The sequence below is a fragment of the Mus musculus genome, chromosome 6, assembly GCF_000001635.26.
Source record: "Mus musculus strain C57BL/6J chromosome 6, GRCm38.p6 C57BL/6J".
NCBI classification, from domain to species: domain Eukaryota; kingdom Metazoa; phylum Chordata; class Mammalia; order Rodentia; family Muridae; genus Mus; species Mus musculus.
The window spans coordinates 54,815,735-54,827,843 of NC_000072.6; the positions used below are offsets into that span (position 1 = coordinate 54,815,735).

Genomic DNA, 12,109 nt, shown 5'->3' on the forward strand with positions numbered 1-12,109 from the left:
CAGGCAAAACATTTATACACACACACACACAAATTAAAAACAAACAAACAAACAAACAAACAACCCTCCATTCCCTTATCTTCTGAAAGAATGTCTAGAATCACTACTTAAATGACTCACCACAAATACAAAAGCGTAAAACAGCGACAGTGCATTTTTGCAGTTTGTACAAACACACTTGCACATAGACAATGCTACCAGTACCCGCCAAATGGGAGGGTCAGAGCCTGCTAGACCAAGCACCACACACAGGAAGGCATTTAGAATCCTGTTAAGTTCCATTTAGAGAAACCCACAAGATTTTAAAGCTACTATCGCTCTGGAGATTTAACTCAAACATTCTGGGCAAGGAAGCTAAAGTCCAAAAAGGTAAAACAATTTACAGCCTGCATAATTTGGCTTGGTGTTAGGCCCGAAGGCTGGATCTCGGGAGAAGATAGTCTCTGCACCTCAGTTTTTGCTCTGCCTTTGAAGGTCAAGCTGGATTATCGTTCGTTCTTCCAATTTTTTGCTCTTCCCTTCCCCTAGCATAATTCTGATCAAGTTGGCTTCAGCCTTCCCCTTGTTTCGTTCTGTCCTTCGCTCCTGTACTGTTTTTTGTTTTAAATCGTCTTCATTGCTGAGACTGTTGTTTGCTTAATCAGTGTATACAATACCAACGAAGGTCATTATCTACCCACTCAAAGCTCCAGACACGGGATACTGCCACGAACGCCCTAGCCAGGAAAAGGTGCACTTGGTTTTCTTCAGCGCTCACAGGCCACGTGCGGCAGGAGGGGCCGCCTTCTGATTGGTGGTGGGGGAGTCTCCTGGAGGGCGGAGCCACCGGTCTGTCCATCACCACATGCTGGGCGGGGCCTGGGCGGGTCGGCCTAGTTGTAGGGCAGAGCTAGAGCAGCGGGACCCAATCTCTGCGCTTTGCCTCGATTCGGCCGCCGCTCCTCCAGTGCCGGCCGCGAGGCGACGGTTGCCGGGGCGCGCGCCGCCCGTTCCTCTTTCCCGTTGCAAGCGGCTGGCGCGCAGGGAGGCGGCCCCCAATCCGGCCGGGCGCCTCCCACTCTCCGAGCCGCCGGGGAGCCGGAGGATGGCGGCGGTGACAGCGGCCGCCCGGGAGGAGGCGGTGCGGAGGCCGCGAAGCGCGGCAGCAAGCGGCAGCGGCCCGTCGCGGCGGCCCGGCAGCGACCGCGTCCGCACGGCTACCTGAGCGGCAGCCGCGAGCTGCGTCCCGCCTCTCTCGCTTGCTCGCTCGCTCGCTCGCTCGCGGCCCGGGGCGGCGCGGACATGGGCGCCAAGCAGAGCGGCCCCGCCGCCAACGGCCGCACCCGTGCCTACTCGGGCTCGGACCTGCCCTCCGGGACCGGCAGCGGCGGCGGCGGGGCGGACGGCGCTCGGGCGGCCCGTTTCGCGGCCCCGGTGTCCGGCGCGCAGCAGCCCAGCGCCTCGGCCGGCGCGGCGGCTGCAGCGGCGGCGGCGGCCTCGGCCCCGGCAGCGCCCCGTAGCCGCTCGCTCGGCGGGGCGGTGGGCAGCGCGTCGGGCGGCCGCGCGGCGCAGTCGGCCTTCAGCATCCCCAGCGCTGGCGGCGGCGGCGGCCCGTACGGCTCACAGGACTCAGTGCACAGCAGCCCAGAGGACAGCGTCGGCGCTAGGGACCGGGACCGGCCGGCGGGCGGGGGCCCTGGCGGGCCGCGTCTGGTGATCGGCTCGCTCCCGGCCCACCTCTCCCCGCACTTGTTTGGAGGTACGGCTCCCTGCCCTGGCAGCGGCTCCCCAGCTAGGGAAGCGCACCCCCCACTCCCTCCTTGCAACGCGGTGAATGGAAGAAGTATTGTTTTAAAACAAACTGACGAAACAGCCTCGTGGTTGTAGCTTTTAGTACCAGGAAGTCAGGGGAGATCAGTGGCTGAGTGTAGTTCTGCCCCGGAGCTGAAGGGCGAGCAGTTTTAAAGGCCCAAAGCCAGAAGGGACTCACGTGGATGTTTGAGTGTTTGAAAAAAGGAAGTTATCTCTCCTTTGGATAGACTCCTAACAAAGCTGTGATCCTTGCGTCTCTGTAAATAGCCCTGCCTACTTACTGGATACTTGTTTTCTGGTTAAATGTGTTAATGCAAAGTGTTGCTTCATAACCCCCGAAACTGCTACTTTTACAGTGTGGCTAATGTCACTACTGCTTAGTTTGAAGCGGATTGTGGAAAAGTTCAAGAACAGTTATTTAAAGAGATAATCTTTATAATGATCACAACTCTACCTATAGAGGCAGTAATTGGGCAAGGTCTTTCGAAGAGCGGTGTTCACTAGAGTTAAGGAACAATTTAGAGATCAGTGATGTGCTTTTAATTAAGTTGTTTGAAACAGGAGAAAGGGTGCAGTTGATCCTGAAAATGTGAACTTAGCCGCATATTGCCACCTCCTTTCGGTATGAGACTGGTATTATACATTTACACGTAAGCACAGAATGATGTAAACTATATCCCTTCAGGTTTTTTATTTGTTTGTTTGTTTGTGTATTTTTTTGAGTCAGGTTTTCTCTGTGTAGCCTTGGCTGTCCTGGAACTCACTCTGTAGACCAGACTGGCCTCGAACTCAGAGATCCACTTGCCTCTGCCTCCCAAGTGCTGGGATTAAAGGCGTGTGTGCGACCACGCCCGGATCATCCCTTCAGTTTTAAAAACCCTTTTATTCATGTGTTTGAAACTGTAAGACATGTGGTGAAGCAGTGTTTACTGATTCCTGTTCCAAAGCAATCAGAAGCTAGTGTTGGTTCGTGAGAATGTCATGTGTAGTTTCTACCATCTTAATGGTATTTTGCACGCTTGGTATGAAAGCACCTAGCTTTTAGCTACCTTTATTATTTTTTAAGTGTTTTTATTTGTTTTGCTTGTGAGGTTCTGGGACTGTAACCTAAGTTACTGAGCTTGTTAGGCAAGCTCTTTACCACAGAGCTAACACCTAGCCTGACAAATAACTTGCTTTATGGTAAGTTCTGCAATGTCAATAATTACAGCAGTGTTTCTGAAAGTTAAAGCATTTTTTTTTTAAATCTTGTTTTTTGAGGAAAAGAATATGTCCTTAAAGTGATTTGAGGCACTGTAGTTTCCTGAGAATTGGAGAGTAATGGTACATTTAAAAAATATTTTTTTAAAATTAAGTTTCATTGAGCAGTTATCATCACAAATAGGAACAAGAAAAAGGACTAGGAAAAGTATTTCGAAGTTAATATTTTATGTACTGAATACTACTTTTATTCAGTTTTTCTCAGGGCTGATGATTCTCTCTGACTAGAGTCGTCAGTATGTATGTATGTTTTTATTTTGTTAAAGTAACTGTTTGGAGCAAGGCAGCTATCTGGCCTTCCTGCTATTCCTAAAAAACTGGCAAGACCTATTTGCCAAGTGTTGGAATGCAAACCTTTTTTTAAAAGCTAATTCTTGTAGCTTTGCTCATCCAGATCTCTGAGGTTGAGGCTTAAAGTCATCAATTGTGTGGAATGGTTTCAACTTTTTCCTCCAGTTCATTAAGAACTATCACAGACATGTATTATTCTTGGGACATTTGAGAAAAGTAATCATTTATGTGAGAAACTTCAGTTGACAAAGGCCTAAAGAGGATCAGAAATGACCTTACTTGAGAAGGGATCAAACTTGTGGTGACCTTAAACTATTTACAAACAGTGAAGTCCATCCTTAGGGGCTTTAATTATGAGACTTGTGTGTGTATGTCGGTGGGTGGAGTCACGAGGAAAGCTAACTGAAGCACGTTTCTAGTCCTCCTGAGGTGGAGGGGGCATGATGTGCTGCCTTAAGGAATCAGACTTGATTCTTTACATTAATTTCACTTTACTATGTTTTATACCAGTGCGTTTATTCAGTTACAGGAAAGGTTGGGCATATGCAGTGTTTATTGAGTTATGAATTGTTAGGGCATACATAATGGACTCCAACTGAAAATTGAGAAAGTATTTCTAAATCAACAGAAAGTACTTATTATAACTCTATAAAGCACTAATGTCTATACTGTTTCTTAACTAGAAAGTATGCTACTAAAAATACAAGAATCGTTCCTTGTAGACCCTCAATGCTATATATTGAAAGAGAAAACGTAAGCTGTCACTCTTTACACTGTTTTCCGTTCAGCAGTATAGCCAGTAGATTTGTAAGCTTCTCTGTGGCACTGAGTTCCCACACTGAGCCAGGTTTTCTGTGATGATTGTTGCTGTCTGCTCTCTGGTTTGGCTGCACACATTCTTTATTTTCTCTAGAGAATTAAGTGACTGGAAGGGAGGTGAGTGACCAGATGTTTCAGCTTGTAGCCATTGAGTTCTCATGGAGATTAGGAGATAATTAGAATCTGTGTGGAGTTTTTAGAGCAAGCAGGGCTGTCTTGTTTTCATTTACTCCTAGACTGCTGAGGTGAATACTGTATATACAGTGAACACAAGTCGTCCCCCCCCCATACCGATAATATTCTGGTTCTAGATTTGTTTTTAAACTGGTCTCTAAGAGCATTGTTGACATTTGAAAGCCTTGATATCTTAAAGAGGATTTGTTTGACTTTATTTTTTGCCTATATTTTCCCACTACATTGCTGATGTTCATAAAATCTATTAATAGGAGTGGTAAAATAGTCTTTTCTGATGTAGCTGTCAAAGGAGGTGAGTTAGACTGTTAAAATGCCCCAGTGAATGAAGATTATTTCTAGAGAAATCCTATGGACTTGAGTAATGTATCTGGGTCTGGTAGTAAGATTCCACAGTGAGTTACTTTAAGACATTGAACCAGCAGTTCCTTCCTTGCTTTTGGCTGCTTAATTGTCTTGAGCTTATTTGGGTGTGGCGTGCCTGGGAGGAGTTAAGCAGCCTGTAATTCAGGTGTCTCCTGTTATTTATATTGAAAAAAACCCTGAGCCATCATTTAAAATTGAGTGTGTTAAGTAAGATTTGTATTCCTAGGAAGATTTATTTAAATTAATTTTCAGCACAGATGTGAAGTTTTATGGAGTTGTTCTCAGTCACTACTTAGAATAATTACACAATATTTGAATTTTGGAGATTATAGTTAATCTGCTCTCCATTTTGGATTTTCCTTTACACAGTTGATGATTTTCTTGGGGAGGGGCAGAAGTTGCTTGGTGATGTGAAAGGGAAGCCATGCTGGTAACAACCACTTCTGCTGTCCCTGCCAAGGGATTTGGATGGTGAATATTTCTCACTTGTAAACTCCGTCTATCTTTGAAGACCACAGGTGATAGCTTATGTTGCTTGCAGAAGTGTGGCTTCCGGCCTGGATGGTCCTGCTTTGGAAATTGTTTGGAAGTAACCTTGAGGTTGGAGGAGTGGGATGAATTGCCCAGGGCGACCCTTTGAGAGCCTTCTGTTGTATGCTCACATGGAAAGCCTGCCTGCTGGACTCTCTTCTGCTTGGTTGCTTTGCCTGGTACCCAGTAAGTAGGATCTTATTGCTGTTTGTCCACCGATCTCTTACTCATCTTGTGCATAATTTTCCCTGGCTATACATACAATCTGGGATGTGGGCAAATGGGCTGAGAGGAAAGAGTTCATCGACTGCTTTATGTAGCAAAGACATTTTTTGGATTTACTTTCTTATATAAATACTCCTAAGCATTTTTAAATGCAAGTTTGTTCAAATTCTGTAGGTTCTGAACCGTTTCTAAACATTAACATGTTTAGAAATTGGAGAAACCATGGTACTTTGTGTTAACAAAAGGTTCAGAAAAAACCTTCTATGTTGTAAGAGTCCTATGTTGCTTGTTAGTAGAGTATTAGAAATACAGCTATTTGATGCAGTACATGTTCATCAATATCTGTAGGTCAGGAGTCTGGGCACAGCTTAGTGGGCCAGGGTGTTGGTGTGGGCACTGGGGCTGTTGCTTGCTCTCACCTGAGGAGGATCTGCCTGCAGATTCCTTCAGGTGGATTAGCATAATTTATTTCTTTGTGGTGGTTAGGTTCACAGTGCCTGACTCTTCTCCCCACTCCTAATTCTTAGTGGAGGCATTGTAGAATAATGTGTTTTGGTGTGACATTTCCTTTCCTCTCTCCTTTCTTTCCTTCTCTCCCTCCTTCCCTCTTCCTCCTCCTCTTTTTGCTTTTGTTTGTTTGGTTGGTTTTTGAGACAGGGTTTCTCTGTGTATCCCCAGCTGTCCTGGAACTCACTCTGTAGACCAGGCTGGCCTTGAACTCACAAGAGATCTGCCTGTCTGCTCCCTAGTGCTGGGATTAAAGGCGTGCGCCACCACTGCCTGGCAGGTGACATTGTCATACATTGTTTACTTTGGTCCTATTCACTCTGCCATCAACCTCTCCTGTCCTGTCTCATTCATCCTCCCAAATAGTTTCATCCTCTTTTAAAATCTGGATTTCAAAACCATGAAGTATTCATGTTAAATCTGGCTTACTTCATTTAACAATTACTCTCCATTTCTGCCCATTTTCTGAAAATGATATGTCACTTTAAAAGATTTTATTTCATGAATGTGAGTATTTTGATTGCTCGTATGTCTTGCACATGTTTGTGCCTGCTGCATAAGGAATTCATAAGAGGATGTCAGATCCCCTGAAATTCAAAATTGTGAGCCAGAAGTTGGGAGCTGTGGTGTGGATATTAGGACCTGAACCCCTCTGCAAGAGGAACAAGTGCTCTTAACCACTGGCTCCTATCTCCAGCCTCCTAGTTGCATTCTTTATGGCTGAGAGAACCAACCCCACTGTCGGTGCATTAAGTCATATTTTACTCATTTATTGAAGGAGTCCTCGACTAGTTCTATGACTTAGCAATCTTGAACAAGGTCACTGGGAACGTGGATGTGCAGTTTATCCCTGGGATACACTGACTTAGATTTGTTTGGGTATGTTCCCAAGGGCAGTGTTGCTGGTTCATAGGGCAGTTCTATTTTTAGTGTTCTGAGGAACTTTCCTACTGACTTCCGTAGTGGCTTGTTAGCTTTAGTCCTAACAGAGGAGACCATATTTATTCTATCTCAGGCTGAGTGCATCACCTTTACCATATCATTTAGTGTATCTAGGCCTGGGCTACACTCAAGGGGGAGGGAAAGGTTTAAACACTAGAAAGTGGGAATTAAAAGTGGTTATTCTAAAATCTGTTTATCACATTGAGTATAGACTTAAATTGATCAGCTTAACATATAACTTAACTTAACCTCACTTTCTAAAAGTGTGGTCATTTATGTGGCAGGTGTAATAAGTGATTGTGATGGTTTGTATATCCTTGGACCAGGGAGTGGCACCATCTGAAGGTGTGGCTTGTTGGAATAGGTGTGACCTGGTTGGAATGGGTGTGTCACTGTGGGTGTGTGCTTAAGATCCTCACCCTAGTTGCCTGGAAGGCCTGGAAGTCAGTCTTCCACTAGCAGCCTTTGGATGAAGACATAGAACTCTCAGCTCCTCCTGCACCATGCCTGCCTGGATACTGCCATGCTCCCTCTTTGATGATAATGGACTGAACCTCTGAACCTGTAAGCCAGCCCCAATTAAATGTTGTTTTTTATAAGACTTGCCTTGGTCATGGTGTCTGTTCACAGCAGTAAAACCCTAACTAAGACAGAAGTTGGTACCAGGAGTGGGGTATTGCTATGCTAGGCCTGACCATGCTTTTATTTGAAAGAATGTGGATTTTGGGACTTTGGATTTGGAAAGCAGTGGAATGCTTTAAATGGGGCTTAATGGGTCATCCTAGTAGGAATATGGAAGATTTTGTTGCTGGGAGTGATTTGAACTGTGTTGACCTGGCCCAAGAGATTTCAAAGGAGAAGAATTTCAGAATGTGGCATAAAGACTGGTTTTGTGGTATTTTGGTGAAGAATGTGGCTACTTTTTGCCCTTGTCTGAAAAGTTTGCCTGAGGCTAAGTGAAGAGACTTGGATTAATTGCATTGACAAAAGAAGTTTCAAAAAAGCCCAGCAGAGACTTTGTTCTCTGGTTAAGTCTTAATGAAGAGAAGTTTGAACAAGCATAGCAAGCTTAGAAAGGAAAAATATAAAATATATGGTTCGAGTATTAAAGGGGTGCCAGGAAGTGAAATGGAGCAAAATCTTGTGTTCTAGGAGATAAAAGATTAAGGGAATAGGACCTTGGGGCAAGATCCTACCCAGCTAAATTTAGATCCAGGTATGGTGGTACATACCTTTAATCCCATGAGACAGGCATGCTGATCTCTGCATTCAAGGTCAATCTACAGAGGTGAAGGTGAAGCCTCAGCTGTAGTTGATGGCCCAGGACTGAAGGGGTCATACAAAGGATTTGAGGCTTGGCACCCTGAAGAGAGCCTATGAGAGGCTATTGGTGAAGCCTAGTTGGAGTGGAACACCCCAGTGTATTGGAGATGTCAGTACCATGGGATGATCACCAAGAACAGCAGCCATAGTGGAGTGAATCAACCTGAGCTTAGAGTGCTACAGAGGGCAGAGCTGGAAAAGTGATGCCAGCCCTTAGGAGGAGTCCAAAAGATCAAGTGGAATCCCAGACACTGAAACAAGAAGCTGTAATATTGAAATTGCCTTGGAGACTCAAAGATGTTAAAGATGTCAGAGCCATGGGATACATGCTGAGGAAAGCTGATAACAGGGAGTGGAACCAGCCCAGGAGAAAGCAGTTTGTTGCAGTCAACAAAGATGAAAAAGGAGTGGAGATCTGAAGACCGCTTTGACATCAGCCATAGAGATGCAGTTTGGAGTTTGCCCAGCTGGTTTCCTGCCTTGCTTTGGGGATTACAGTTAAGTTGAATGAATCTCAGAAGAGACCTTGAATTTAGGATTTTTAACACTGTTGAGACTGCTATAGACTATGAGGACTTTGAAAGTTGGACTAAATGCATTTTGCATTATGCTATGTTTAAGTATGGCCCCCATAGACTCATGTTTTTGAACATGGGGACCAGGGAGTGGAATGTGATGGTTTGTATATCCTTTGACCAGGGAGTGGCACCTCTGAAGGTGTGGCCTTGTTGGAATAGGTGTGACCTGGTTGGAATGGGTGTGTCACTGTGGGTGTGTGCTTAAGATCCTCACCCTAGTTGCCTGGAAGTCAGTCTTCCACTAGCAGCCATGAAGACGTAGAACTCTCTGCTCCTCCTGCGCCATGCCTGCCTGGATACTGTCATGCTCCCTCTTTGATGATAATGGACTGAACCTCTGAACCTGTAAGCCAGCCCCAATTAAATGTTGTTTTTTATAAGACTTGCCTTGGTCATGGTGTCTGTTCACAGCAGTAAAACCCTAACGAAGACAGTGACCTTGACTCTTAGTCCTGTAAGAGGTGTATTGTAGCGTTAAGAATACAAACATGAGGCTGGCCTTGCTTCGTCCCCTGTAGAAGCTGAGAAGACTGTGGCGCCATGTAACAACTTGCAAAATGCTTAGTTAAGTATTTATTGTGGGAGTGGGAGAATGCTTCACAAAGGAAGTCACGTTTGAACTGTTTTCTTTTGAAGAATTTAGAATTTTCGGTAGGGATCACACTGTAGACTTTGTAAAAGTCTGCAGAAGCTTGACATTTGTGAAGTGCATCTGCGTTACCCAGTTGGGGAAGGAATAGTGAGCATAGTAAGCTAAAAGAGTGAAAAACTGGGCTGGTTGTTGGAGTATGGAGGGGAGCGATAATGGAATGGAGGCTTGTCTGAGGTTTCTCTTTTGAGTTGACCTGATGACATTCTTGAAAGGAGCAAGTCTCTAGGTTGGGACAGAGGCACCTAAGTCCCCAGGAACAGAAGTTAGAAAGGCCCCGCGGTGTGGCTACTCCAGGTATCTTGGTCTAGAACAGAGTTGTAGTGTGGTGAGCACGGGTGGAATGCCTTGTGACATGGTCAGGGATTCTTGGCTTTGCTCTAAACAGTGATACAGTGGCCTAGACCAGATCTGAGAGGAGAGTTGATGGAACCTTGATGGGTTTTAAGAGAGGACTGTGGCCCCCATGTGGGAGTAGACAAAAATTCAAGTCAGTGGTGGCTGTAGACGAGGTATAGCTCAGAGATGGCAGTGAGAGGTGGCAAGAGCCATGTATGTTTTTAAAGGTAGAGCCAAGAAAGGATCAAGGTTTTGGCATTGGTTTTTAGTTGTTTTATTAACAAAATTTTACATTTCTTCTGTTCATTTCTTCTGTTCTTGGAAATTTATTAGAGAGATGGAATTCTTAGAACCCAAGATATACATTTGATCAAGGTGGATGATTTTTTTTTTCCAAGGGTTCAGCCTAAAGCATGGCAAGTTTTTAGGTATATGTGAATGTTTATTTTCCCTTGATGAAATCTTCCTGTAGTGAGAATTTTTATATACGTGCAGAACAGTAAACACACCTTGAGTATGCTTTTCAAAAACAACAAAGTTAGGAAATAGACCTGAAGCTAAGTGAAATAATTCAAGCTTCAAATATATTCAATCACTGATTGTAACTTGAGTAACTAAGACTAACCTGAACTGTTCATTAATCTATCTTATTTGCATATATATAAGCAGGGTGGGGCATACATTTTATATATATATATATATATATATATATATATATACACACACACACATATACACACACATATGTGTGTGTTATATAAGTGTATATACATACTGGGTTATTGCATGATTTATTCCTAAATGTCAGTTTTTGGGTTGAACAATACATTCCATTTTTATTGATTTTTGTATCACTAGCTTTTTTCTTATCTTTATTGCTTTAGTTTTCATTTTAGAGTTACATTTGTTTTGTAGCTGCTTTATTTTTCATGTATTCTCTAATTGTTAAAACCACAATTGGGCTTTAATTACCTCTTAGTACATGTAATGCTTTTCCACAGCATCTGGATACGTCATGGCTTCATTGTCACACACTCGCTGTCTCAAGAGAAATTAGAGTTGGCATTTTGTTCCTGGATATTGTTTAAAGTCTGGTTTTAACATTGGTAGTTGGCAGCTTTGGTGTTGTTTGGCCACTTTTTGTTAATACAAGCAACACTGTAAACTAGAAGTAGATTGCATCTTGGTCAGAAAATGTTAAGAAAGAGAGAGAGAGAGAGAACACGAGATAATGTGGTGAAGAACACTTGCTGTTCTTGCAAAGGGTCTGGGTTTGGTTCCCTGTATCCACATGGCCTGTAACTCCAGTAAAACTAAATATATAAATTTAAAAAAATTAAATCATGTTGGGCAGTAATGGTATACACCTTTAATCCCAGCATTCAGGAGATAGTCAGGTAGATCTCTCTGTGAGTTAGAGGTTAGTCTGGTCTATAAAGCCAGTTCCAGGACAGCCAGACTGTTACAGAGAAGAAACCCTGTCTTTTAAAAAAAAAGAAGGAAGAAACCTAGCTCAAAACAGCATTAACTAGAAAGAAGTAAATCTGTTTGTGGTGAATCCTAGTCCACCTTCTTGCCAACTGCTTGTGCTTCAATCCTTTTTTCATTGTGTGTGTGTGTGTGTAGGGGGGGCAGGGGGCATGTGCATGCAGTGTGTGGAGGTCAGAGTTCAATGCTAGATGACTTTTCTGTTGCTTTTCAACCGTGTCATGTATGCTGACGCCTGTATGACAGGGTGAGGTGGAAACTTAAGAGTTCTTTGGAAAGTTGGTTGTGTTAGATGGTGTTTTGCTGGGACAAACATGTGAAGGAGCGTTTCACTGAATGAAGCAGACATAGGAGAAAAGATGTTCTAAAGCAAGCACGTGAAAGGACGAGGGATGAGGATTCTTTGCTAACAACACTAATGTATTGGCCTGCCTTACGATGTGTAGTTGAGCTCTGTTGGGACTCCTTAGAGAGAAATGCACTAAAAAACTTGTGGTGGTGTGCCTTGGATTTTTGCTGCTTCTGTGGACTTGGCAGAGTGACGTCAGCTGAGACAGCTGCACGTGCAAGACACAAGCTGAGCAAGACTGGTGGAGGACATGTGATATTTGGAGGGCAAATAGAAAGGACTAGTCGGACAGGGATGGGAGCTGAGCTAGACTTGCTTATTGAGCCAGCTGTGCAATGCTTCGCTTCACTGAGAGAGACACAGCTGAGAACGTCTCCTGGCATTCCTCCTGGTCCTTCATGCTGACTCCTGCCAAGGCCAAGGCCTGGCTGTCTCTACTAGGTAGTGCCACCTCTGCTG

At 44.3% G+C, this 12,109-nt stretch overlaps 1 protein-coding gene across 1 annotated transcript in view; it reads left to right on the top strand.

The window, feature by feature from the left end:
* The first annotated feature begins 1,181 nt into the window (after positions 1 to 1,181).
* Znrf2 (zinc and ring finger 2) overlaps positions 1,182 to 12,109 on the top strand; it is a 73,309-nt gene continuing 62,381 nt past the window's right edge. The window contains exon 1 of the mRNA NM_199143.2: positions 1,182 to 1,738. Within this exon, the coding sequence (NP_954594.1) occupies positions 1,282 to 1,738 (457 nt within the window). The 5' untranslated portion in view covers positions 1,182 to 1,281. The remainder of the gene's footprint in view (positions 1,739 to 12,109) is intronic.